Source organism: Sminthopsis crassicaudata, chromosome 1 (assembly GCF_048593235.1).
Source record: "Sminthopsis crassicaudata isolate SCR6 chromosome 1, ASM4859323v1, whole genome shotgun sequence".
NCBI lineage: Eukaryota > Metazoa > Chordata > Mammalia > Dasyuromorphia > Dasyuridae > Sminthopsis > Sminthopsis crassicaudata.
The window spans coordinates 440,082,442-440,108,558 of NC_133617.1; the positions used below are offsets into that span (position 1 = coordinate 440,082,442).

At 33.4% G+C, this 26,117-nt stretch overlaps 1 protein-coding gene across 9 annotated transcripts in view; it reads right to left on the minus strand.

The window, feature by feature from the left end:
• SMARCA2 (SWI/SNF related BAF chromatin remodeling complex subunit ATPase 2) overlaps positions 1 to 26,117 on the minus strand; it is a 221,731-nt gene that overhangs the window by 160,241 nt on the left and 35,373 nt on the right. For all 9 annotated transcript variants that reach the window (XM_074280637.1, XM_074280641.1, XM_074280645.1 and 6 more), the window contains one exon: positions 6,485 to 6,611. In XM_074280637.1, the coding sequence (XP_074136738.1) occupies positions 6,485 to 6,611 (127 nt within the window). The remainder of the gene's footprint in view (positions 1 to 6,484; positions 6,612 to 26,117) is intronic.

The window sequence follows — 26,117 nt, forward strand, 5'->3', positions numbered from 1 at the left end:
TTTAGACCTACAAAAACTTAGTCTGACAATGGTGTTCAAGATCCAGAGATTACAACACAACCTAAAGACCACAGAGATTATATTCAAACCATTAAGTTTAAGATTTTAGTATATCCTCAAGCATGCCAAGTCATGCAATTCAATAACTTTGAAAATACTTCAAATCATTAACAACTCATTTACATGGCATGAAAACAAAGGAAAAAAAACTGGACAAAAATGTTCATTTCTACTTTTACTCCAGCAATCTATGGCAAAAATGACCAGTTTACTTTGGCTCAAAAATGGGGTATACTATGCACCAAAACTTGCTAAAAAGATAAAGCAATATCTTGTATTGATATTTACATGGATCTGTGATTTCAACAATGCCATTCCTGCTTCTTTTATAGTGCAGATCCCAAATCCTCCCTTGCCTGAGCCTTTAAGTTGTTCAGTCATTTCAGGTTCAATGTCTGACTTTTTGTGATGCCATTTGGGGTTTTCCTGGCAGAAATACTTAAGTAGTTTGCCATTTCCTTCTCCAGTTCATTTTACAGATGTGATTTGCCCAAGGTCTTCCAGTAAGTTTGTTGATTTCAAAAGAACCATGTCTGGATTTAGGAAGATAAGTCTACCTTATTCTAGGCTCAATATTCTCTCCACCCAACCATACCCTGTATAAAGTATTTTACCTAATATGATTGTAGTCTTCCTCTTTTAATATTTTGTATATAGGGCAGCTCTAGTTTGTTCATCTGTGCCTATGAGCACCTTCTTGTTCTGATAATAAGCACCTCTGATTATTATTTGTCATATATGTCATCCCTGATTTACAACTACCACAAAGCTTTCTGATGACCTTTAAATAACCTGTAATTTTTATTTTTGGAGGTCTTCCATGACTCACATCCAAATAGCACCATCAGGAGAACCTTGGTGCCTCAAATATGAGTCTTTGTGGCAGCAAACAGAATGAGATCATTGAAACTAGATGGTTTTCTAAATCCAACTTGATCTCCCTCCTTCTTCTATACAAGCCTGGGCCTAGCTCACTATTTCTGTACAGTGACTACTGGAGATATAGGTACTAATGAAGTTAATGAGAAACCAATGACATGCACATCACAATCTAAGTAATAAAAATTTATCATCCAGAGTGTTTTTTTTTTAAGTTTTGGCACTCAAACTGGTTATTTTGCATTTCCTAAACTTTCTGAGATTTCACAAAATCTACAAGGTTATCTATGTTCTTGAATAACTGGAGTCTATTTTGATCTATGAGGACTTGCTTTTCTTTTTGGATGGAGTAAAGGACATCCTCTATGACATCATTAGGCCTACAGAGGGACACTTCCCCTTGCTAGATTCTGTGCTTAGTGTGCATCTTCAGCTGCTTTGGGGACATATATCTTTCATTCAATTTAGGCTTAGGATACATCTTACTTTAAGGGGAGCTTTTAAAACTGAATTTTGTTTTCCTTAAGCCAATGTTTGAAATCTACAAATGATGCATGCAAAATGACCTTCTATCTTTTTTACTTCAGTCAGTGGTAAATATGAAGAAGAAAAATCTTCTGGGAAAAGCTACCTTGTTCTTGCTTATGATTTCATTAGTACCCAAGTTGAGAACATATAATTCATTCATTCAACAAGTATGTATGAGGCAACAACTGTGTGCTGAGTAATTTGATTGCCAGTTTCTTAAGAGCAAGGAATATCCTTTACCTTCCTTTGGATCCTAGCACTTGTCCGGCACATGATAGATGTTTAATAAGGATTTACTAACCAGATGCTGAGAGAGGTATAATCTAATTGTGGAAGAAGAAATTAATATAGGTATTTGTAATGCACAATATTATATGAGTAAGTACACTGAATGCAAAAAAAGAAGAAAATTTATCTTTGTGATCTGAGCCGAAAAAGGTTAAAATTAAAAGGGGTAATTGAGGAGTGTCAATTAAGTTAGCCTTAAAGACTAAGGAAGGACTGATATTGTGAACATAGTAAAAAAGTTCTATGGGAGTAGGGAGGAGGATAATTCAGTTCTGTTCAAGTACTTATACATAGTGCATGAAAGGGAATAAAAGAAGATAAAACAAGAAAGATAAGGTGGTATCAAATGTCATGGAATATACAACACATTCAGTCTATTTGATAAATGACTAATTTGTTTCTCATATCTAATGCCTCTCTGAGCTCAATGACTGAAAATACTTACAGAATCTCAGTTAGAAGGGAGCTCAGAAGCCATACTTACCAACCCATAACTGAGCAAGAATTCTAATCTTGAAAATTTCTAGTGAGGGAGAAAGTCAATATCTTCCAAGACACTCAGTTCCAAGTTCTAAATAGCTCTAATTGTTAAGAAGTTTTTTTTTTTCCTCTCTTTAATCCCAATTAATTGCCTCTTTGAAATCTTTACCCTACTACAGTTACCTAAATTCTCTCTGAGATCAAAGAGAACAAACTCTATTCCCTATTCTATGTGACAATAACCTCCCTGAGTCTTCTTTTCTTTAATTCAAATATTTCCAGTTCCTTCAAGTGACACTTCTACAATATAATTTCAGGAACTATCATCATCCTACTTGTCCTCCTATGGAAGTTTTCCAACCTATCAAGCAGAGCTTTGTAAAAAAAAAAAAAAATCCTCTGTCTGCTGTTGCTAATGGAAGTCTAGGATTTGGATACAGATCTGAAGGAAGAAAGCACAGCTTACCTTAAGAGAATTCAGAACTGCTAAAGACCCTAAGTAAAAGAATGCTTCACCCTACTAAAAAAGAAAGTTATGGTATCCCTTCAACTTTTCTTCCATGTCAGCACAGATAAATCCTTCATTGAAGTTTTATCTACAGTGTTATATAAAGTAGGATCCTTTAACTTTTTGAGTATTTTCTCTTAAAAAGACCTGCAAATGGCAGGAAGAACTTACTTCTCGGGGATGTATTTCTGTTTAACAACTGGCAATCATTTATTGAGCATAGAAAAGCCTACTTGCTATGACCTGGCAAAGCTACAAAGTTTAGATAATTTATCTCCTTTCATTGAGGTTATACAGTTATTAGTCAGAAGCTAGTGACATCTTGTTCACAGCCATTTTTGTCTTATATTTTGCTCTTATAAAAACAATATCTATGATCTCTTTTATTCTTTTAAGCTTTTCTCTGATATATCTTTCAAATTAATCCTTGAGGGCCTTTGAAATTGTGTTACCTCCAATATGGATTTCTTCTGTCATTTCTAGACAATCTTCTCAACTTCATTTTCTTAAATGTCCCTTCTACTTCCTCACATGATGCTTCAGATAATGCAGTGGTAGATTCCAAAGGTGATAGTTCCATTGTCAATAGAGAAGAAAATAGGTTAGAATAGAAACTTGGAGGAATCATTTCCATTTCTAATACATTGGTTATCCTCTTAGTTTAATTTAATCCTTTCCAGATTAAGTCCATCTGGAATATGGGGTCTTTTACCAAACATTCTGCAGATTGCTCTTCTCAATTGCTTTTTGGTTTTTGTGGGGCAATACTGCTCATTATCTTCCACCACCCTTCTCTGTAACGTCATTAAGTAAACTTATATATTCCTAACTTGTGCTACCCTTGGCTGTTTTAGATTTCTGTCTGGTAAGATAATCAATTTTTTGCTGTCTGCTTCATATCAGCCAAGTTTCTGTAGGACACAGTGATCACCAAAATCATTGTCTTTGCTTTTGTTCATGCCAATTTTCCAGAACTGGCAATCTCTTTTTAAAAGCAGAGGAGTGCTTCCGTCATCACATACAGTATGATATTTCTTTATCTTCTAATTTGTGTTACTTTTGAACTTTTATTAGTCAGGGATTTGAATAAGTGATCTGACTGTGATACAGATGATGAAGATGTTGACTCCCCCATCAGTAGCAGTTTATTTATTATGTTCTTCAGTACTTGCAACGTTCCTCTTCTTCTAACTCTTCTCTTGAAGAAAGTATTTATGCTGAATAAGATCAAAGCTTCTGAGAAATAAATATCTGGACCTTTTCCCATCTTGACCTTAAACTGTATTTTTCAATATAGATTTACTTTCTTCCCCCATGGTCACTTTCATGATGATGCCATCAAATGGTCTATAGGTCAAGTCCAAATTGAGCCTATCAAAGCTCTCATTAGCACATGTGCCTCTTCATCCTCTGTTATGATTTTTAGGGCATCAGTTGCAAATGATCTTCATGGAAGTATGTTTGCTTCTACTCATCCTGAAGCAAGATGACCAACTATTTCATAAAATGTTGTATTATGTTTCTTTTGGATACATAAAAATAATCTTGCCACTTATTTATTTTTTAAGGAAAAACTTCAGCTTTTTTCATCTTCTGACTTCCTTTTTTAGGCTGAGAATGTTGGTAAGGATGTGGTTCAGTTCTTCTAGTACCATTATCTACTTTATAGAAGGACCTCACATTTAGAGAACTGCCATATTTAGAACACTCCCTTCCTTGTACTTTTGCCATTGATACTGCAGGATTAAGGGATGAATTCTTTTTAAATTCACTGACAACTCTGGGCAAAAACTTCACTCCTCAATTGGACTGACTTTCTGGTAATGAGCTTCTCTCACAGCCAAAGGAGTGCTACAGACTATTTTATCTGGCTGTAAATAACCAATTGTTTAATTTTTAGGGTCAGCATTTACATCTTAGAAATCGACAAAGCTGCAAAGTAGTTTGATTTATTGTTCTACTGGTTGTCTAGATTTAGAGAAGAGATGGGGAAAATGTTAATAATTCAATTTAAATATAAAAGTGTGTCTTGAACCTATATTTTTTTCCAGTTAAAGTAAACCTTTAACTGCACACCATAGCCCCCAGGCTTTGGCGAAGTTAATCCACTCATCTTTGAAGAATGCACCCTGGAGTCTCTAGCCCAGTTGATGGACAATTGAATAAATGAAAATTAATCACATAACACACTAACTCTACTATCTCATCCCAGAAACCATACAATGCTTCACCAAAACTTTTCATCTCACTTCTCAAACAACACTCTCTCCAGTATGATTGCCATCTTGCTTGTAGTTTGTTGGCCTCTTCCCTGTTTGGTTTCACACTTCTTCCTCTGGGCAGTACAATGAAGTCAATAATATCACTTCTGGCCACCATTTCCCCATGTGTGTGGTCCTTTCCTAACAGAATTTGATCTCTTTGGGGAAAGAAACAAATTTCTCACTTAGAAGGAAAAAAAATGTATCTCTAAAATTTAACATAGTAGTTGGACTTAATAAATGCTTTTCATACATTTGTCCTGTCACTATAAATCTACCTCACACCTGCTTGTTGCACAGCCGTGGCCCCAGGCAACTGAAGGCTGTGCCATAAGACTAAAAGCTTAAGTATATACTAACAAAAAAAACACATTTTGAGTATGTGTTCAGCAAGGGATTGTACATGTATGTCATCCAAGAGCCAGTCTAATTTCTAAGAAGTTCACCTGTGGTTACTACAAGGCAATTAGTTCATTACCCATGATATAATCAAGTTTTTGGCTATTTTAGCTCTCAAAAAACTCTCTATAGAATTATAGATCTGAGTAAGAAGTGCTCATAAAAACAATTTTTTTAAAAAAAGTAACTTATAAATAAAAATAACTTATAAGTATATAGATATTTAAAAAAATAAAACACATAATGTAAATAATAAGACAGCTACATGGGGGCAATGAACAGAGCACTGGACTTAGAATAAGGAAGATCATAGTTCAAATCCAGCATCAAACACATATTTCTAATTGGATCCTAGACTTCACTTAATACTTTATCTGATTCAGATTCCCAAACACTAAAATAGGGAGAGTAATAGCACCTTCTTCTCAAAGTTTTTATAAGGATAAAATAAGATAACATTATAAAGTGCTTTGTAAATCTTTAAAGCATCATATAAATGCTGGACATTATAATAATTAATGCACTAAATGAACATTATTCTGCATGTGTACTTTAAGAGCCAAATTATAGGCTTAAACTATCTTGAGGATTGTGAAAAGTATTTCTTATAAAAAAATTATGAAATATTAATGTAGTAAAAAGAAATGTATATGTAAAGAAAGCCATTCATAATCATTATTAATTTCTGACTAAAGAAACTATTTTTTAAAATATGGAGCCCTAGTCGTGACTTTGAGACATCACTTTGCCATAATATTACACCTATAATATAATCATGGGATGGAAGAAAACTCTTTTCAGAGAGCTCTAATAAAACATGATTTTCTCTTCCTTAAACCCAACAAAAATTTCATTTATATATCTCTTCTAGAAAAGATAACGAAACAGAAGTCTCAGAAAACTAAGTTTATTTTGTCTCTAATACTTCTGATTACATACAGCAGATCCAAATGATAAAGGTCTTATAGGCTTTACTTTTTGTGGCAATGTCATATGAGCTTACAGGATTGTCACAGATGATACTTGGTGAAACAATTATGTTTATTTCCTAATATTTCAGGTTAAATGAGAAAGGTATTACCTGCCGTTGAAAATTCAGTAACCTAAGAGCCTTCAGTTCAACTGTAGCCTTGGTTCTCAAATCTGGTGGCAAAGAGCCTGGCAAATTTTCCAACTCTTGGATTCTATGAGCTATACGAGCCTGAAGTCTAAAAGAGATAATAAAACAAAATAGGGGTTAAGAAATAGTTAGCACCTAGCTATAAATGATTTGCTTAAAATTTTCTAATTTAAATTCAAAATAAAATATATTCCATATATATTTAGCCAATTCCTTATATTCAGATAGATTTTTCAAGATAGTAGGACATTAAGGGGAAAAAAGACACTTTTGCATTAATCCAGATAGATCCATCCATATTTTGTTTACCATGCTATACTTTCGACATATGTCTTTTTTCAATAGCTCAGAATAATCTATAAATTCTAACAAATCATCATACTCCCCCTATGTAGGAAATCACATAGTAATACAGGCATAGTAGGTGCAGTATAGGCATGTTTGAAAAATTAAATTGAATCCACTTTTTCTAAACTAGAATAACTTTTTCCATTCTCTTTCACTATTGTTTCCTAAGGCCTAGATAGGGAGAGTGAAGAGCTAAAGCTCTACAATCCCCAGCTTTCAGTTCTGTCCTCAGGTAACTAGGTCATTGTGATTCTCCGACAACAATTGTAATAGCAAGGTGGCTGCTATCTGAGAGAACTCAGAAAATGACCCAGTGTGTTTTCCTAGGTACACTTTCTGATTTTTAATTCCTTGGCCAACATTTGGCATTATTAATTAAAAAAAAGCCACCACAACTCCCCAAATCCTTAAGAACAAATAAAATAAAATAAAACTTGAATATTTGCTAGTTCTAATCATTCAAGAAAAACAATGGGTTAAATGGGTTAAAATGGGTTAAAATATCACTGATATTCATTTTAGCCACAATTTGAAATACTATTGCCAGTACCTTATTATTATAAATGTAAAATGTGAAGTAAAATATGACCCACAATTATTATCAGTTAGATGTTATATTAAAAGATCTATTATATGTTCTCCAATTATTTCAATTCACCTGAAATAGTCATTCAGAACAAAGTTCCATATCATCTATATTTAATGTATTTCAATTGTTATCAATTTATATATTTTAATATGGAAGGAAATTTAAAGATCATTATTTTATAGATGAACAAATTATATAACAGAAAAGTTAAATGTCTTAACTGAAGCCATACAGATAGCAGTGAGAGGATTTAAAGCCAGCTCTCAAATTATGCTGCCTCAATCCATTATACCTTGTTAGGCAGAATAAAAGGTTACTGGGGAACAAAAAGTATCATCAGTGAGACCTCTGTAGACCTAGTTAGTCTAGGATCTGTTCTCAAAGCCATGCTAATGTAAAAGTCCCAGTCAGAAGTTCCCCAAAACAATAAACTCAGAAAGCTTTTAGCTCTACTACTTATTTACTGTATAACTTTGGATAAGAAATTTCATCTATCTCAGATTATTCATTTTTCATTTTCATTAAAAAAAAATCCAGAAGTAAGCAAAAAGTAAAAATGAGTACCTCAATCTAGTTAGAAGTAAAAAAATCATTTTCTGCAATGTTTCCAACAACAACTAGGCAGTTAGAGCCAAACAAACCATTGTAATGACAAACAAGAGCAAAGTAGTTGATTATGAAAATAAGATATTGCAAAACTATTAAATAGTTTTTTTTTTTCTGAGGCAATTGGAATTAAGTGATTTGCCCAGAATTACACAGCTAGAAAATGTTAAGAGTCTGAGGCCAGATTTAAACTCAAGTCCTCTGGACTTTGGGCTGGTGCCCTATCCACCAGCTGGTGGCTGTTTAGCTGGTGGCCAGCCAGTGCCATTTAGCTGCCCCTAAAGGGCTTTTTTATAGAGATGTTTTGTTGTTGTGGTTCTTTGGTCCTATTTGACTTTTTGTAACTACATTTAGGTTTTTCTTGGAAAAGATACTGGAGTGATCTGTCATTTCTTTCTCCTGCTCATTTTGCAGATGAGAAAACTACTACAAACAGGTTTAAGTGACTTGCTAAGAAGTAGCTGAGTCAAAATTTGAACTCAGGTCTTCCTCACCTTAGCTTAGCACTCTATCTACTGTACCATCTAGCAACCTCCATAGAGATCACTGTTTCTCAAGTAAATGTGATTTATTTTTCTGTCAATTTGAGATTTTGATCACAAAAGCACTCTTCCATCAATTGTTATAACAAGTATGATTACAGCAAAAGCCTGAGGGTCCACAAAGATATTATAAGATTTTCATTCAACCTACTTAAAAAAGGGCAAAGGCAACAATAATATCTTTAACAAAGTCCAGATCAGATATCTTCCATGGCAGAGAAGTAACACCCTCAGTTCTTCTGGGTGATGTCAATGAAGTAGACATCTGGCAGAACCTACTCTACATAAAGGGTTTAGATTGAGGCAGCACAGAGAACAAACAAAATTTTAGAGAATTTCAGATGATTTTTTTGGACACAGCAACCCATGAAACAGTGAAAAACACGAAATGACAGCAGTCATATGCACATACACTAATGAAATAAATGAGATAGCCATGCAACTTTCTCATAATGTTTTATTCATGTTCTTTTTTTTTCCTATGAGGATCACAGGGCAATTTTCTATTTAGAGGTCATTTAATTGAATGAGGAAGTTTTGTAGTACTAAAGGGCTACATGAAATTTCCCCACACAGACATTTAGAGGGCTTTATTGTTTCTCCAGAACCCCCCTCTTTAATTTACAAAGCATATCCTCTCATTCTATTAGTGACTATATGTGTGTTTTTAATTTCTCACTTGGCATTATCACAGCATCATTAGAAAATGTTATATCTGTGACTATACCTATCAAGAAAGCTTGAATGATCTTAAAATATTCTCGTAAAGATTTTATAGAAAAAAGAAAGTAGGTACATGGATTAGTACTGTTCTCAGTTGCTTTATATTGGAATTTTCTCCTATTTGAAATATTTTAAACTTCTATTCCTGGATACTTTTAACATAGTTTTCTTCTTAATATATGTTGTTAAAGATAAACACACACACACACACACACACACATATGTGTGTGTGTGTGTGTGTGTGTGTGTGTGTGTATGTGTGTATATATATATATATATATATATATATATATATATATATATATATATATATATATATATATATATATATATATATATATATAGTATAGATAGAATTAGGAAAAATGTAGAGGCAGAGATAGAGACAAAGAGACAGAGATAGATACAGAGACAGTGATTGAAATAAGAGAAATAGAGATAGAGACATATGGGGGAATATCACAATTAAACTTTAAAATCATTGTTTTTTATCTGTTACATAGTAAAAAGAAATGGCACTAAAGCAAACAAAGATAATATAAGTACAACTCAGTAGAGATTTGTGCTAGGAGCTAGACAATTTTGAGGGTGATAAAATATAGGAAAGAAAGGAGAATATCAAAGGTTTAGGGAAATGGAAAAAAAAAAAAAGCTTGGGTCTTATTATTTGTTATTTGTTCAGAACTCTGAAATCAGGATTCTTACAAGGTGTTAAGTCAGTGGAATTGATAAGACAATGGTTATCTAGTTTAGCATGGTGATTAATAGTTCTCTAGTTCAGTATTATTGATTTAATCTTTCAACAAATAATGGTTCCCTAGTGATATAATGATTTGTTATACTCAGTATAAATGATCTAATTATAATAGAGCATATAAACTGGGACAAACTCAGCCAGGGTGGGACTGAGAGACAGATTCATTCCATTGTCTATCTTTGTGGTGGCTGGAGGCTGAAGCACAAGCCCTTGGATTCAGAGACAGATTCACTTCATCTCACACCACCTTGGTGGCTGGCCTCCTGCACTTCCCCGATGAGACCAAGGCCAGTCTGAAAAGCTCTCCAGAAAGCTGTCCATCCCCAGGCAAGGAGACAATAAAGAATTTGGACTTTAACACCTGCTATTCTTGTGGTGATTACTCACCTGAAAAGAAAGCTGCTCCAAGACCTCCAGAAGACCAACAATATTACAATTATTATCCATCTCCTTTCCCAAAACAAACTGGCTAAAAAAATATTATGAGTAATTATTGACCCAAAGCTTCTGGGTCACATGACCAATAAGAGAGAGAAGCAGATATTTCCTCTTAACCTCTTAACCTCTCCAAAATAAGAATTATGCACAAGAAATAAAGGACAAAGAAATATTATAAAGAACTGCCATGAAATAAAAACTCAATGAGCTGATGTGAGAGAAGGGCAAATTCTAGTCCCTAAGATCCTCATTGAGCACCTCCTCTTCTTTTATCCTCTGGATAGGCTGAGCAAATTAAACTCAGGACTTGAATACCACTTACTTCTCTTCTAGTGCTATAACTTAAGCTACAACATCAAGTATTATTTGTGTTGCAGTAGGTCTCAGCCTCAGAACTGAGAAATGGGGATAAGAAGGGTAAAACTTCAGCATGTGTGGTTGTATGATCATCTCCTAAACCTGAGGAAGTGGTACTAGCATCTAGCTGGGGCCTATTCTGTCTCTGCTCCCCCTGCCCAAGGCACTTGAGTCAAAAGCTGAAAGCAATGAAATGTACACTGAGGAAAATTATACTCAAAGAAGTCAGAGAATGGATGGTTGGGGCACATAAGAGAAAAAAAGGTTGAATCTACCAAAGATTTTAGGAGGAAAAACTCTCAGTTAAAGACCTTGAATATAAATAAATAAACCAACAGGGAAATGTTAGTAAGAAAAGGAAATATGGACTTCAGATCAGCCAAATGAATTTAGACTTTCTGAATAAATATTGAAAGACAAAAGAAAATGAATCAACAACTAATAAGGCAGAGGACCCTGCAGATTTCCAAGAGATCACAAAACAACAGCAGAGTATTCTTGAATGGTTTCAGAGAAAAACGAATGTTGTTAAAACAAAATTTATTACCTACACAGCAACTAATTGAAAGAATAGGAAAACTTGAATCCAAAGAGGCCAGTCTCACCAAAGAAACAAAAGAGAAGACAAATACACAGAAGTGAAGGACAATCTGGAAGAAGAAAAGTAAATGTTAACAGAAATTATGATCTCCATATGAACAATACACATTGACATCAAAGACCAATGGTTAAAGAAAATTTAAGAGTTCTAATTCTCTCAGAAGCACATGACAAGTTAAAAAAAACTGAATATCACAATGCTATAAATAATATAAGAAAATTGTCCAAAATGCCTGAACAAAATATCAGTCAAAAGAATCCATAGATAACCTCTAGGAGGGAAAAAAATTTGAAACTAAAACATATGCCTGTTTTTGTCATCCCTATATAATTATGAAAATAATCTACACATATATCAAGGACATATGTGATGAAAGATGAAAGGGACAAAAGTTTTTTTTGCAAATGATGTGCTATGACAGACCACAATTCTATGTTCTTTAATTATGCAATTGAACTGAAAGGTAAATGAAGAAAAAGATTCCATTATGCTTATTGTTTAGCTACAAAAAGCATTTGATTAAAAAAAAAAAAAAGGAAACAAAACCCAACAACCTGAAAGACTTTCCTCCAATAAAGTATGTCTTATCCACATATCAATATTATGCAAGATTTCTAGAAAAGGGAGTTATTAATTCCAATTAAGACATGAAGTAGGAAGATGTATGCTTGTTAAAGAAAGGGGCATGCTGCCATCATGGCAGCAGTTCTTAACAGATAATAAAGTTCTCTGAATACTACATTTGCAGGCAACAATGTGCCAATTGCATCAAACCCTAGAATGCTGTAGGGCCTTCTAAATGATATCCATAGTCATTCAAAACAATTTGACTTAACAAACCACTTGGGAAAAATCAAGTGAATGAAGAATTCCAGCACAGAGAATAGTACCTGATACATGGTAAATAATAAATGATCAATTACTTGTTGCTCAGACATTCAATATATAATTGAAAGACCAACCCATAGAGCTGGTCCATGAGCATTCATGTATTCCAGAAATAAATTGCACAAACTAGGCTGAACAAGATAAGAAGAATGAGTTAAATTTCCTTTGTGAAAGTGAACATAGCTTTTAAACATATCCAATCTTCTCTCATATCAAAAAGGTCAACCTTTCTAACAACAACTTAATGATATTCTAACAATAGCTAATTATATTAGTTGGCTGAAAATCATAAACTACAACAGTCTAAGAAGAATTAAAGTTGTGGGTGACCCAGAAGTTAATGGAGAAGAGCATCAATCAAATTAAGATAAGCAGCTTAAAAGTGACATCAGAGAGATGTATGATCTTAAAAAATGGTGGGTCAGTTATGTGAGAACAGGGATTAAGCAACACACAGTCTATGTGTTCCTCTGGTAACTATACAATATCAATATATCAAGTAGAAGGTTCCCAGAACATTAAATAGAAACTGTAAATAACTTCCAGAAGGATATGGAAAAGACTCACACTGACAATGTACAAGATAGATTATGGTTTGTATCATGAAATGATTATATTAATGAGGCCCAAATTATTGAAAAACTGAATTCCTCAGATTATTAAAATTCATTTTGATTACTTTTCTTAGCTTTAAATATATTTAGTTTTTCAGCTTTAAACATTATAGGTGATGGTTCCATTATCATCAATAATAAGTATTAGAAGATTGTTTACAATTTAAAAATTGCTAGCAAATATGTTACATTTTATATCCATTGCTATCTTCCAGTTTGCCCTAATAATCTAGGTATTATTGATTGTCTTTGATACCTAGCTCTCTTCAGGATCATTTTCTCTTCTCTTGATTTTCAGTATTTTGTGGTCTTCTACCACCTTTTTCATCAGTCAGCCAGTAAATATTTATTAAGTGCCTACTATGTGATTCAAAATATATATGCACATGTATGTATACCACATACATATATTTGTTTATGGGAAGTTTCTGGGTAACTAATAGACTTTTATCTCCTCCATTTCTTAATCCCTTTTAGCATCTTTCCCCTATGAGCATTTTCAGTTATGTGAAGATTTTGTTTTAGAGGGTACTAACAAATCTTGGTCAAATCTCACTTCTTCATCTTTGCAACAGATGTTACTCAAAAATTGCAATTATCTCCATAATAGTCATTCTGCTTTCCAGAAGTACTGTAAAAGGAAAAATGACTAAAAGTGAAACACACTTTGCCAACTGCCTTGTTTGCTTCTCCAGGGAAAACTTTTGAGCCAATCTTTTGATTAGGTGTAGCTTCTGGTTTCATTTATAAGTATGTTAGGATTAAAGGGTCAGAGATGTAGTGCCACAAGATATCTTGGAGGCCGTCAAGTTCAGCCTCTCATTATATGAATGAGGAAATGGTTTTAGTGATTTTTAGTGACTTGCCTAGGATCACACAGCTTGTGAATTTATGAGATAAGGTTTTTTGAGCTTCCTGATTTCACATCCAATACCCAGGCCTCTACTCCATGCTAAAGTCATCCTTTATTACTAAAACGGTAAAGGTTTTCTCCCTCCTAAGCACTTGACCAATGCCATTACAGAAGAAGATTAAAAAAAAAAAAAAACTGATCTCCACAACCACAACACAACCTTGCTGCCAACCTACTGGTCAGAGTCTACTCTGTACTTAAGTTAAGAGGGTCTAGAACAGCAAGAACACTCTGTCACTGGTTCCACACCAGCTGGGTAAATCTTGCAAAGACAATATTCACTTGGCATAGTCTTCCAGAAGCCTGCAGTGATGACATGCTAAGATGAGGCATGCGAGCAGGGTTTCTGGGAAAGAGTAACAATAAAACATTATACAGCGCTTTGCAAAGTACTTTCCTTATGACAACCCTAAAAGTTATGCAATACCAGAATTACCATGCCTATTTCTTATAAAACAGGAAACTGAGACTGAGAAATGCAAAATGACACAGAAAGTAAGTGTTGGAACTAAGATTCAAAGATTCAAATACTGAAATGGTGATTCCTAAGCTCATGCCCTTTCTATTATTCAATGCCATGAAAAATTATACTCTTCAGAAAAGGGCTTAGTATTTTTGTTGTTGTTGTTGTTACTAGAATCTTCATTTTAAATAATACTCCTTTCCAGACAATTTCATGTTGCTATCAATGGGATACAGCAGGTAGTCTGATAAAGAGATTCCAGATTCTAAACTTCCTGAAACAACAAGGATGTAATACTGCATAACTGCAGGAGACCCATTTAGCCTCCTCAGGAGTACAGAAAATTGAAACAGAATTAGGTCAGTCAGGTTTTTCATACAGATTGAACAGTAAATCAAGAGAGGTTACTGCTCTGGCAAGAAAGGGAATTCCATTAAAGGCAACAGATATTTGTTCAGGTTCAGAGGAGAAATTTATGATTCCTGTAGGAGAGTTATTTGCACAGAAAATGATACTGGCACATTCTGTTCCTTCAAGTAGCAAGAAGTCTAACACTTGGGATTGGGGTGGGGGACCTCAACATGGTATTTTGGGCAACTTAGCTTATAATGGGATTCTTGGTAATTTCTGAGAAGGCATTTTATTATTTCAATGGAAACAGGTTTATGATAAAAATCAAAATAAATAATTTTTCCCCTCAAATTAGAATGTTCTTGTACTTAGACCAAATTCTGAGAGGATATAAAATACAACTAAATATGTCAATGATTGCATTCTAAAATAAATCTTTATGGGAACAAGTGATTTACAATCTATCTATACCAAGATTTATGCAATGGAAATTTGAATACTAATTTAGTAAAAAAAAAAATCAATCAACCAAGGTTAGATAAGTACAAACATTTCCAGTCATGTATGCAAAAGGTTCACTTTCATAGAATGCCTCCAAAGAAGACAAAATATGAGCAATATTCAGTTATATCATAAAAGGGAAAGAAAAAAAAGGTTTGGAAGTCTACAAGAATCCTCTCAGCCTTGGAATAATAAAGAAAGATGGAATCTAAATAATCACTTGTATGAAATAGCAAATTGAAAAAAACATAAATAATGATTTCTACCTGAGTCCATCTAGCAGAGTTCCTTTGGTGGTTCTACTGTGTCTTAGAACACTTCAGCATGGACCATTGATCAGTTGTCTATACAAATAACCATTATTTCCTCCCTCCCTCCCCCCAAAAAAGAGTTTCCCTTTTGTTGGCTCAGGTAAGCTTCTGCTACCCAGAGCAAGCTCACAATTCTGTGAATTCTCCATACAAACAACCTACTCCATAAGAATGTTACTGATGGAAGTCTGGTATTGGACACATACACTCTCCCCTCTTATCCCTTTCTGTCATTTTGTTAAAATTATCTTTTGCTCCTATATATGTTTGTCTCATTGTCTCATTGTTCCTGTTATCCCCAAATATGGATGTTTTCTGATCGAAAAGAAAGCAGGAAGTATTTATACACCATACTTTCTTTAAACAACTGAGGAACATAGCAAGTTAATTAAAAAAGAAAATATTCTGACTGTTTCTTACTGTAGATAAGGTAAGTAATATTCCTAAAGGTTGAGAAATGATTGTTTTTAAATAAATTTTGTCATGACTTTTGTCCAGAATTAATGTATCCAATTGCAAAAGAAGGATCACTTAAACGTTGCCTGAGTCTTTCAATGACTTGTCATTGCATCAACTGGAGAAAATTTTAAAAGTCATTCAATCATCAGAGGACCAAGAAGAAAACAATTCTTAGCTCCCTTTAACAAATGTGTGGGTGACTTAACCTTTTTATAGCAATACATTTAACTAATCTCTACTAATTACTCTACTGAGCAATTTATCTTCATCTAGGCAGAAATTGATTATTATATTACAACCAAAGACAATAAAAGATTCTCCCTACAACATTAAACCAATCCTTCTGCCATCAATGATAACCACCATAATTGTGGCAAAGGATCATTACACTCTATGGAAAGGCTACTGCTTAGATTAATGAATTCAAAAGCAAAGCAGCTTTATAAAAAGGGAAACATTTGTTGAGAAGTAAAAGAATAAAAAAGAACCATTTCATACAATCCTCAGAGCTCATAATTTAAAAGACACTAAAAGCTACAATTTTTTATTAATTCAGGATTGGGGACTTCCGGCCATGATGGCAGAGAAGATACACACATCTATCCAAGCTCATTCTTGCCCTCAGAATACTTTTTTTTTTTTCCATGACAAGGCCTCAGAATTAGTGCTTGACTGAAAAAAATTACCAACAGAAAATATCTTCTAAATTTGGCGGAAAAAGTCTGTTTTTACTCATGGGCAGGAATGGTTAAACTAGGCGCAGACTGCAGGCAGGCAGGGAGAGCACAGAAGGCAGCTCACACTGAGCAGACCAGAGGAAGGTGGGGTGTGATCTCAGCCAGCCGAAAATCTCCGATCTGCAGGGAGAACTTTACCACTTTGTGGCTACTTTGCCCTGACAGCAAAACAGTAGATCAGCAGAGAAGCTATAAACACAGGGGGTAAAGACTATAATCCTGAAATAGCTAGGGTCTCTTGGGACTTGGCCACACCCACCCAGCACCAGGAGTGATTCAGCATGCTCTCAAGAGTCTCAGTGCACAGATGCAGCCATTGCTATCTGCTGCTGCATCACTGATACCTCCTGCAGTCTGTGGAGGAAGCTTGGTAATACCATCCAGCCCAAAAAAGCAGCCCATATTTGTTTTGTTTTTTGTTGTTGTTGTTGTTTGTTTGTTTGTTTTATTTTGTTTATTTTCTTTGATTCTTCTTTGACAAAATGAGCAAAAAATTAATGTGCACTCTAAATATAGATAGATTTTATATGGATAGAGAGCAGACTTCAAACCTTGAGGAGACTAAAAACAGAATGTCTTCAGATGAATCCCCAATGAAGGATATGATCTGGTCCTCAACACACAAGACTCTCATAGAAGAAATTTCAAAGGCTCTTACAAGAGAGTTAGAAGAAAAATGGGGAAAGGAAAGGGAAGCTTAGGAAGAAGGTCAGGATAAGTCATCCCACTCTTTTAATGATAAAGTGGATAAAGAAATCAAATTCATGAAAAACAGAATTAGTGAATTGGAAAAGGTAGACAATTCCAAGAAAAATAGAATTAGAGAATGGGGAAAAGAAAATAGCTTGCTAAAAAAAATAAAATTGGTGAATTGAAAAAAGAAAATTCCATAGAACAAAACAACTTACCTAAAATCTCATAATTACAATTGTGAAAATTACAAAAAGAAAAAATAAAGTAGATGAAGAAAATAATTCATTAAAAATCAGAATTGATCACCATTACCATTCAGTATTGTATTAGAAATGCTAGCCTCGGCAATGAGAGTCGAGAAAGATATTAAAGGAATAAGAGTAGGTAATGAGGAAATCAAACTGTCACTCTTTGCAGATGATATGATGGTATACTTAGAGAACCCCAGAGATTCTAATAAAAAGTTATTAGAAATAATTCACAACTTTAGCAAAGTTGCTAGGTACAAAATAAATCCACATAAATCCTCAGCATTTTTATACATCGCCAATAAATTGCAACAGCAAGAGATAAAAAGAGAAATTCCATTCCAAACAAATGTCAAGAGCATAAAATATTTGGGAATCCATCTACCAAAGAAAAGTCAGGAATTATATGAACAAAATTACAAGGCACTTGCCCCAAAAATAAAGTCAGATTTAAATAATTGGAAAGACATCCAGTGCTCATGGATAGGCTGAGCGAATATAATAAAGATGACAATACTCCCCAAACTAATCTATTTATTTAGTACTGTACCAATCAGACTCTCAAGAAACTATTTCAATGACCTAGAAAAAATAACAACAAAGTTCATATGTAAGAATAAAAGGTCGAGAATTGCAAGGAAACTAATGAAAAAAAAAAAAGGCAGATGAAGGTGGTCAAGGTATACCTGATCTAAAGCTATATTATACAGCAACAGTCACCAAAACCATTTGATATTGGCTAAGAAATAGACTGGTCGATCAGTGGAACAGATTAGGTACAAAGGGCAAAAAAGGGTACAACTATAGCAATCTAGTGTTTGATAAACCCAAAGATACCAACATTAAGGATAAAAATTCATTACTTGAAAAAAAAAACTGTTGGGAAAACCAGAAATTAGTATGCCAGAAATTAGATATGGATCCACACTTAACACCATATACCAAGATAAGATCAAAATAGGTCCATGATTTAGGCATAAAGAATGAGATCATACATAGATTAGAAGAACAGAGGATAGTCTACCTTTCAGATCTGTGGAGGAGGAAGGATTTATGACTAGAGAAGAACTAAAGATCATTATTGATCACAAAATAGAAGACTTTGATTACATCAAACTAAAAAGTTTCTGTACAAACAATACTAATGCAAACAAGATTAGAAGGGAAATAACAAATTGGGAAAATATTTTTATACTTAAAGGTTCTGATAAAGGTCTCATTTCCAAAATATATAGAGAATTGATCCTAATTTATAAGAAATCAAACCATTCTCCAATCGATAAATGGTCAAAGGATATGAACTGGCAATTTTCAGATAATGAAACTGAAACTATATCCACTCATATGAGTGTTCCAAATCACTACTGATCAGAGAAATGCAAATTAAGAAACCTCTGAGATATCATTACACACCTGTCAGATTGGCTAAGATGACAGGAACAAATAATGATGAATGTTGGAGGGGATGTGGGAAAACTGGGACACTAATGCATTGTTGGTGGAGTTGTGAAAGAATCCAGCCATTCTGGAGAGCTCTTTTCATAGTGGTTAGAAACTGGAAGATGAATGGATGTCCATCAATTGGAGAATGGTTAGGTAAATTATGGTATATGAAGGCTATGGAATATTATTTCTCTGTAAGAAATGACCAGCAGGATGAATTCAGAAAGGCTTGGAGAGACTTGCATGAACTGAAGCTGAGTGAAATGAGCAGAACCAGCAGATCACTATACACTTCAACAACAATACTGTATGAAGATGTATTCTGATGGAAGTGGATATCTTCAACATAAAGAAGATCTAACTCACTTCCAGCTGATCAATGATGGACAGAAACAACTACACCCAGAGAAGGAACACTGGGAATTGAGTGTAAAATATACTACTGTCTATCTACCCAGATTACTTATACCTTTGGAATCCAACACTTAATGTGCAACAAGAAAATTGGATTTACACACATATATTATCTAGGTTATACTGTAACACATGTAAAATGTATGGGATTGCCTGTCATCTAGGGGAGGGAGTAGAGGGAGGGAGGAGAAAATCTGGAAAAATGAATACAAGGGATAATGTTATTAAAAATTACTCATGCATATATACTGTCAAAAAATTATAATTATAAAAGTAATTTTAAAAAGAGAAAAAAAGTCAGATTTGAAAAAATGAAAATGAATGATTCCAGGAGACACCAAGAATCAGTCAAGCAAAATTTTAAAAAGAAAAGAAAAGAAAAGAAATAATGGGGAAAAAATGTCAAATATCTACTTGGGAAAACAACAGATCTTGAAAATAGATCTAGCAGAGATAATCTGATTTCCTGAAAATTATGATTAAAAAAAAAGAGCCTAGACACTATTTTCCAGGAAATTATCAAAGACAACTGCCCAGATGTTATAGAAACAGAAGGTAAAATAGTAATTAAAAGAATTCATCGATCACCTACTGAAAGAGCCCACAAAATCAAAACTCCAAAAAATATTGTGGCTAAATCTATCAGATTTAGAACTATTAGACCAAGGAAAAAACACTACAAGCAGGTAGAAAAAAATTCAAATATACAGGAGTCACAATAAGTTATTACTCAGGATCTAGCAGAGTCTACATTAAAGGATTGAAGGGCCTGGAATCTGATATTCCTAAAGCTAAAGAACTTGGTATGCAGCCAAGAATAACTTACCCAGCCAAAATGAGCATTTTTAACCCAGGGAAGAATGTGGACATTCAATGAAATATATGAATTTCATCTATTTCTGATGAAAAAACTAGAAATAAACAAAGAGTTTGATCTCCAAATATAGGACTCAAGAGAAACATAAAAAGGTAAAAAGAAATCTTGGGAACTATATTTTTATTATAAATATACATAATGAACACATGCATAATTTGGTTTTACAATTATAATTAAAAAAAAAAAAACTAGAGCTGGAAAGAAAATTGTACCAGAAAAAGGGTAAAATGGGGGTACTACATCTCACAAAGAGGCAAAAGAAACTTATTATATCTGAAGGAAAGAAGGGAGGGGGATGAACATAGTGTGTATCTTATTCTCATAAAAATTGGCTTAAAGAGAAAAATATTAGACATATTCAGAGAAAGTTCTCCCACTTCATTGAAAAGTCGGAGGAGAAAAGTAAAAAGGGAAGAAGTAAGCTAAGCGGAAGGGAATACAGAAATTGTGAGGAGAAGGGGTAAGAAAAGGGGAGGAATTCTAAGGTGGGGGGAGAGATCCTAAAAAAGGGAGGGCTGTGAGAGGCAAGTGGTGGTCACATATTTAATACTGAGGAGGGGGATAAAGGAGAAAGAAAGGAGAAAAGCATAAGCAGGGGCTAACAAGATGGAAAGTAATACAGAATTAGTAATTTTAACCATAAATGTGAATGGGGTAAACGCTCCCATATAGTGGAAGTGGATAGCAAACTGGATTAAAATCCAGAATCCTATAATATTTTGTTTTCAAGAAATGCATTTAAAGGAGAATGATATATACAAAGTAAATGTAAAAGGTTAGAGCACTATCTATTATGCTTCAGGCAAAGTAAAAATAGCAGGGGTAGCCATCCTGATCTCAAGATATCAAGAAAAAGCAAAAATTGATCTAATAACAAGAGATAAGGAAGGAAACTGTATCTTGCTAAAGGGTAGCATAGACAATGAAGCAATATCAATACTAAAGATATATGCACCAAGTGGTATGGCATCTAAATTCCTGAAGGAGAAGTAAAGAGACTTACAAGAAAAAATAGATAGCAAAATATAATAGTGAGAGATCTCAACCTTGCACTCTCAGAATTCAATAAATCAGAACACAAAATAAATAAGAAAGAAGTCAAAGAGGTAAATAGAATACTAGAAAAGTTAGGTATGATAGATCTTTGGAGAAAACTAAATGGAGACAGAAAGGAGTACACTTTCTTCTCAGCAGTTCATGGAACCTATACAAAAATTGATGATATATTAGGACATAAAAACCTCAAATTAAAATGCAGAAAGGCATAAAAAATAAATGTATCCTTTTCAGATAACAATCCAATGAAAATTACATTCAATAAAAAGCCAGGGGAAAATATACCAAAAGATATTTGGAAACAAATAATCTCATGTTAAAGAATGATTGGGTGAAATAGCAAATCATAGACATAATTAATAATTTCACCCAAGAAAATGATAATAATGAGATATCATAACAAAATGTGTGGAATGCAGCCAAAGCAGTAATAAGGGGAAATTTTATATCTCTAGAGGCCTGCTTACATAAAATAGTAAAGAGAAGGTCAATGGATTGGGCTTGCAACTAAAAAAAGCTAGAAAAGGAGCAAATTAAAAACCCCTCCCAGACAAACATGAAACTTGAAATTCTAAAAATAAAAGGTGAGATTAATAAAATTGAAAGTAAAAAAAAAACTATTGAATTATCAAATAAACTAAGAGTTATTTTTTCATAAAAAAAAAACAACAAAATAGATTAACCCTTAGAAGCGTTAAAGGGTTAAAGGAAAGAGTTTTCCTCAAATTGTTCATCTTAAAAATGAAAAGGGAGAACTTGTCACTAATAAAGAGGCAATTGGAGCAATAATTAGGAGTTACTTTGCCCAACTTTAGGCCAATAAATCAATAACTTGAATGAAATGGAAGAATATCTTCAAAAATATAGCTTGCCCAGATTAACAGAGGAAGAAGTAAATTGGTTATATAGTCCCATTTTATAAAAAAAAAATAGAACAAGCTATTAATCAACTCCTTAAGAAAAAATCCCCAGAACCAGATGGATTTACATGTGAATTCTACCAAACATTTAAAGAACAATTAACTCCAATGCTATATAAACTATTTGAAAAAAAAATAGGGATTGAAGGAGTCCTACCAAATTCTTTCCATGACACAGAAATTAGGTATTGATACCTAAACCAGGTAGATTGAAAACACAAAGAAAATTATAGACCAATCTTACTAATGAATATTGATGCAAAAATCTTAAATAAAACATTAGCAAAATGATTACAGAAAATCATCCCCAGGATAATATATCATGACCAAGCAGGAGTTATACCAGGAATGCAGGGCTGGTTCAATAGTAGAAAAACTATTAGTAAAATTGACTATATCAATAACCAAATTAACAAAAACTATATGATCATCTCAATAGATGCAAAAAAAGCATTTGATAAAATCCAACAACCATTCCTATTAAAAACACTAGAGAATATAGGAATAAATTGACTTTTCCTTAAAATAATCAGGAGCATGTATTTAAAACTGTCAGTAAGCATCATATGTAATGGGGATATAAACTGGAATCATTCCCAGTAAGATGAGGAGTGAAACAATGTTGCCCACTATCACTATTACTATTCAATATTGTATTAGAAACACTAGCTTCAGCAATAAGAGTTGAGAAAAAGATTAAAGGTAATTAGGAAATCAAATTATCACTGTTTGCAGATGATATCATGGTATACTTAGAGAACCCCAGAGATTCTAATAAAAAGCTATTAGAAGTAATTCACAACTTTAGCAAAGTTGCAGAATACAAAAATCCACATAAATACTCAGCTATTTTTTATACATCACCAATAAAATCCAACAGCAAGAGATACAAAGAGAAATTCCATTCAAAATAACTGTCAACAGCATAAAATATTTAGGAATCTATCTATAAAAGGAAAGTCAGGAATTATATGAGCAAAATTACAAAACACTTTCCATACAAATAAAGTCAGATGTAAACAATTGGAAAAATATTAAGTGCTCTTGGATAGGCCTAGTGAATATAATAAAGATGACAATACTACTAAATGAATTTATTTAGTGCTATAGCAATCAGGATACCAAGAAACTATTTTAATGACCTAGAAAAAATAACAACAAAATTCATATGGAAGAACAAAAGGTCAAGAATTTCAAGGCAACTAATGAAAAAAAAAATGTCAAATGAAGGTAGCTATACCTGATTTAAAACTGTATTATAAAGCAATGGTCACCAAAATCATTTGGCATTGGCTAAAAAATACACTAGTTGATCAGTGGAATAGGTTAGGTTCACAGGACAAATTAGTCAATAACTATAGCAATCTAGTGTTTGACAAACCCAAAGATCCCAAGTTCTGGCATAAGAATTCACTATTTGACAAAAACCGCTAGGAAAACTGGAAATTAGTATGGCAGAAACTAGGCATGGACCCACACTTAATACTGTATACCAAGATAAGATCAAAAATAATTATTTAGGCATAAAGAACAAGACTATAAATAAATTAGAGGAACATAGGATAGTTTAGCTCTTAGACTTGTGGAGAAGGAAGGAATTTTTGACCAAAGAAGAACTAGAGATCATTATTGATCACAAAATAGAAATTTTTGATCATATCAAATTAAAAAGCTTTTGTATGAATAAAACTAATGCAAACAAGATTAGAAGGGAAGCAATAAATTGGGGAAACATTTTTATAGTTAAAGGTGCTGATAAAGGCCTCATTTCCAAAATATATATATATAGAATTGACTCTAATTCATGAAAAATCAAACCATTCTCCAATTGATAAATGGTCAAAGGATATGAACAAACAATTATCAGACAAAGAAATTGAAACTATTTCTACTCATATGAAAGGGTGTTCCAAATCACTACTGATCAGAGAAATGCAAATTAAGACAACTCTGAAATACCACTACATACCTGTCATATTGGCTAAAATGACAGGAAAAGATAGTGATGAATGTTGGAGGGGATGCGGGAAAACTGGGACACTGATGCATTGATGGTGAAGTTGAGAAACTTCACCATTATGGAGAACAATCTGGCATTATGCCCCCAAATTATCAAACTGTGCATACCCTTTGATCCAGCAGTGTTACTAATGGGCTTATATCCCAAAGAGATATTAAAGAAGGGGAAGGAACCTGTATATGTCAAAATGTTTGTGGCAGTCCTTTTTGTAGTGGCTAGAAACTGGAAAATGAATGAATGCCCATCAATTGGAGAATGGTTGGATAAATTGTGGTATATGAATGTTATGGAATATTATTGTTCTGTAAGAAATGACCAGCAGGATGAATATAGAGAGGTTTGGAGAGACTTACATGAACTGATGCTGAGTGAAATGAGCAGAACCAGGAGATCATTATACACTTCAACAACAATACTGTATGAGGATGTATTCTGATGGAAGTGGATATCTTCGACAAAGAGAAGATCTAATTCAGTTTCAATTGATCAATCATGGACAGAATCAGCTACACGCAAAGAAGGAACACTGGGAAATGAATGTGGACTACTTGCATTTTTGTTTTTCTTCCCAGGTTATTTTTACCTTCTAAATCCAATTTTTCTTGTGCAACAAGAGAACTGTACAGATATGCACACATATTTTGTATCTAGGATATACTTTAACATATTTAAGATGTATAAGACTGACTGTCATCTAGGGGAGGGGATGGAGGGAGGGAAGGAAAAAGTTGGAACAGGAGTGTAAGGGACAATGTTGTAAAAATTACCCATGCATAAATTGTGTCAATAAAAAGCTATAATACAAAAAAATAAAAATAAAAATGCAGTATTGGAGGGAGGGAAGCATTTTATATGTTAGACTAGCTTAAAATTATACCAAGAAATGCTGTACATTATATATCTGGGGCCATTCGTTAAGATCAACATAGCACTTTACTCTCAAAATGGTGTTAAAAATGAGTTCCTTGTAAGTATGGCATTCATTAAAATTCTGGCACTATCTCAAACCTTAAAAGAAACCCAGTAATGTGTACCTGGGCAGATTATGTAACATCACCCAAAAGACAAAACTAGGGGAGGAAGAAAACAAAAAGTGATAAAGTGAAAAGCTTATAGTAATAAACTTTGTAATAGTAAATCATATATAACAACAGAATCTTTAAATAGCAAAAATAAATATATAAACAGTAAAACACAGAAATATAAATTAATATAATCATATATAACTTAATCTTATAATAAAAATAATGATATAGTAACATAAAATGATAAAATATATTTAATAAATACACAGTAATAAATCATACATAAAAATAATAAAGTAAATTTATACATAAAAATAAAATTCATGTTACTATTTATTATCTATCAGTTTAGAATTTTGTGTAAATTGTGTAAGTTGTGTAAATACAACTTCATGGGTATGAAGACTGAATGGAATGTGATTGTGCTAATATAGCAAAGACACATTAAGTAAAAGGTCTGATGAATATGCACTACATATCAAATTAATATATTTCTATGTGGAAATACATGAACTAATTGTAAGGGAAATAATGGTAGAGTACCTGGGTAATGGTCAAAGTAGGTAGCAATGGAAGGGATGTTGTGGGGGTAGCACAAAGAGTTCACAAAGCTGGCAAAGAGGCAGAATATGATGGGGCATGAGGGTGGACTTTAAGTCTGAGGACACAAGAAGGATTTTTTTCTCTGCTAAAAACCAGT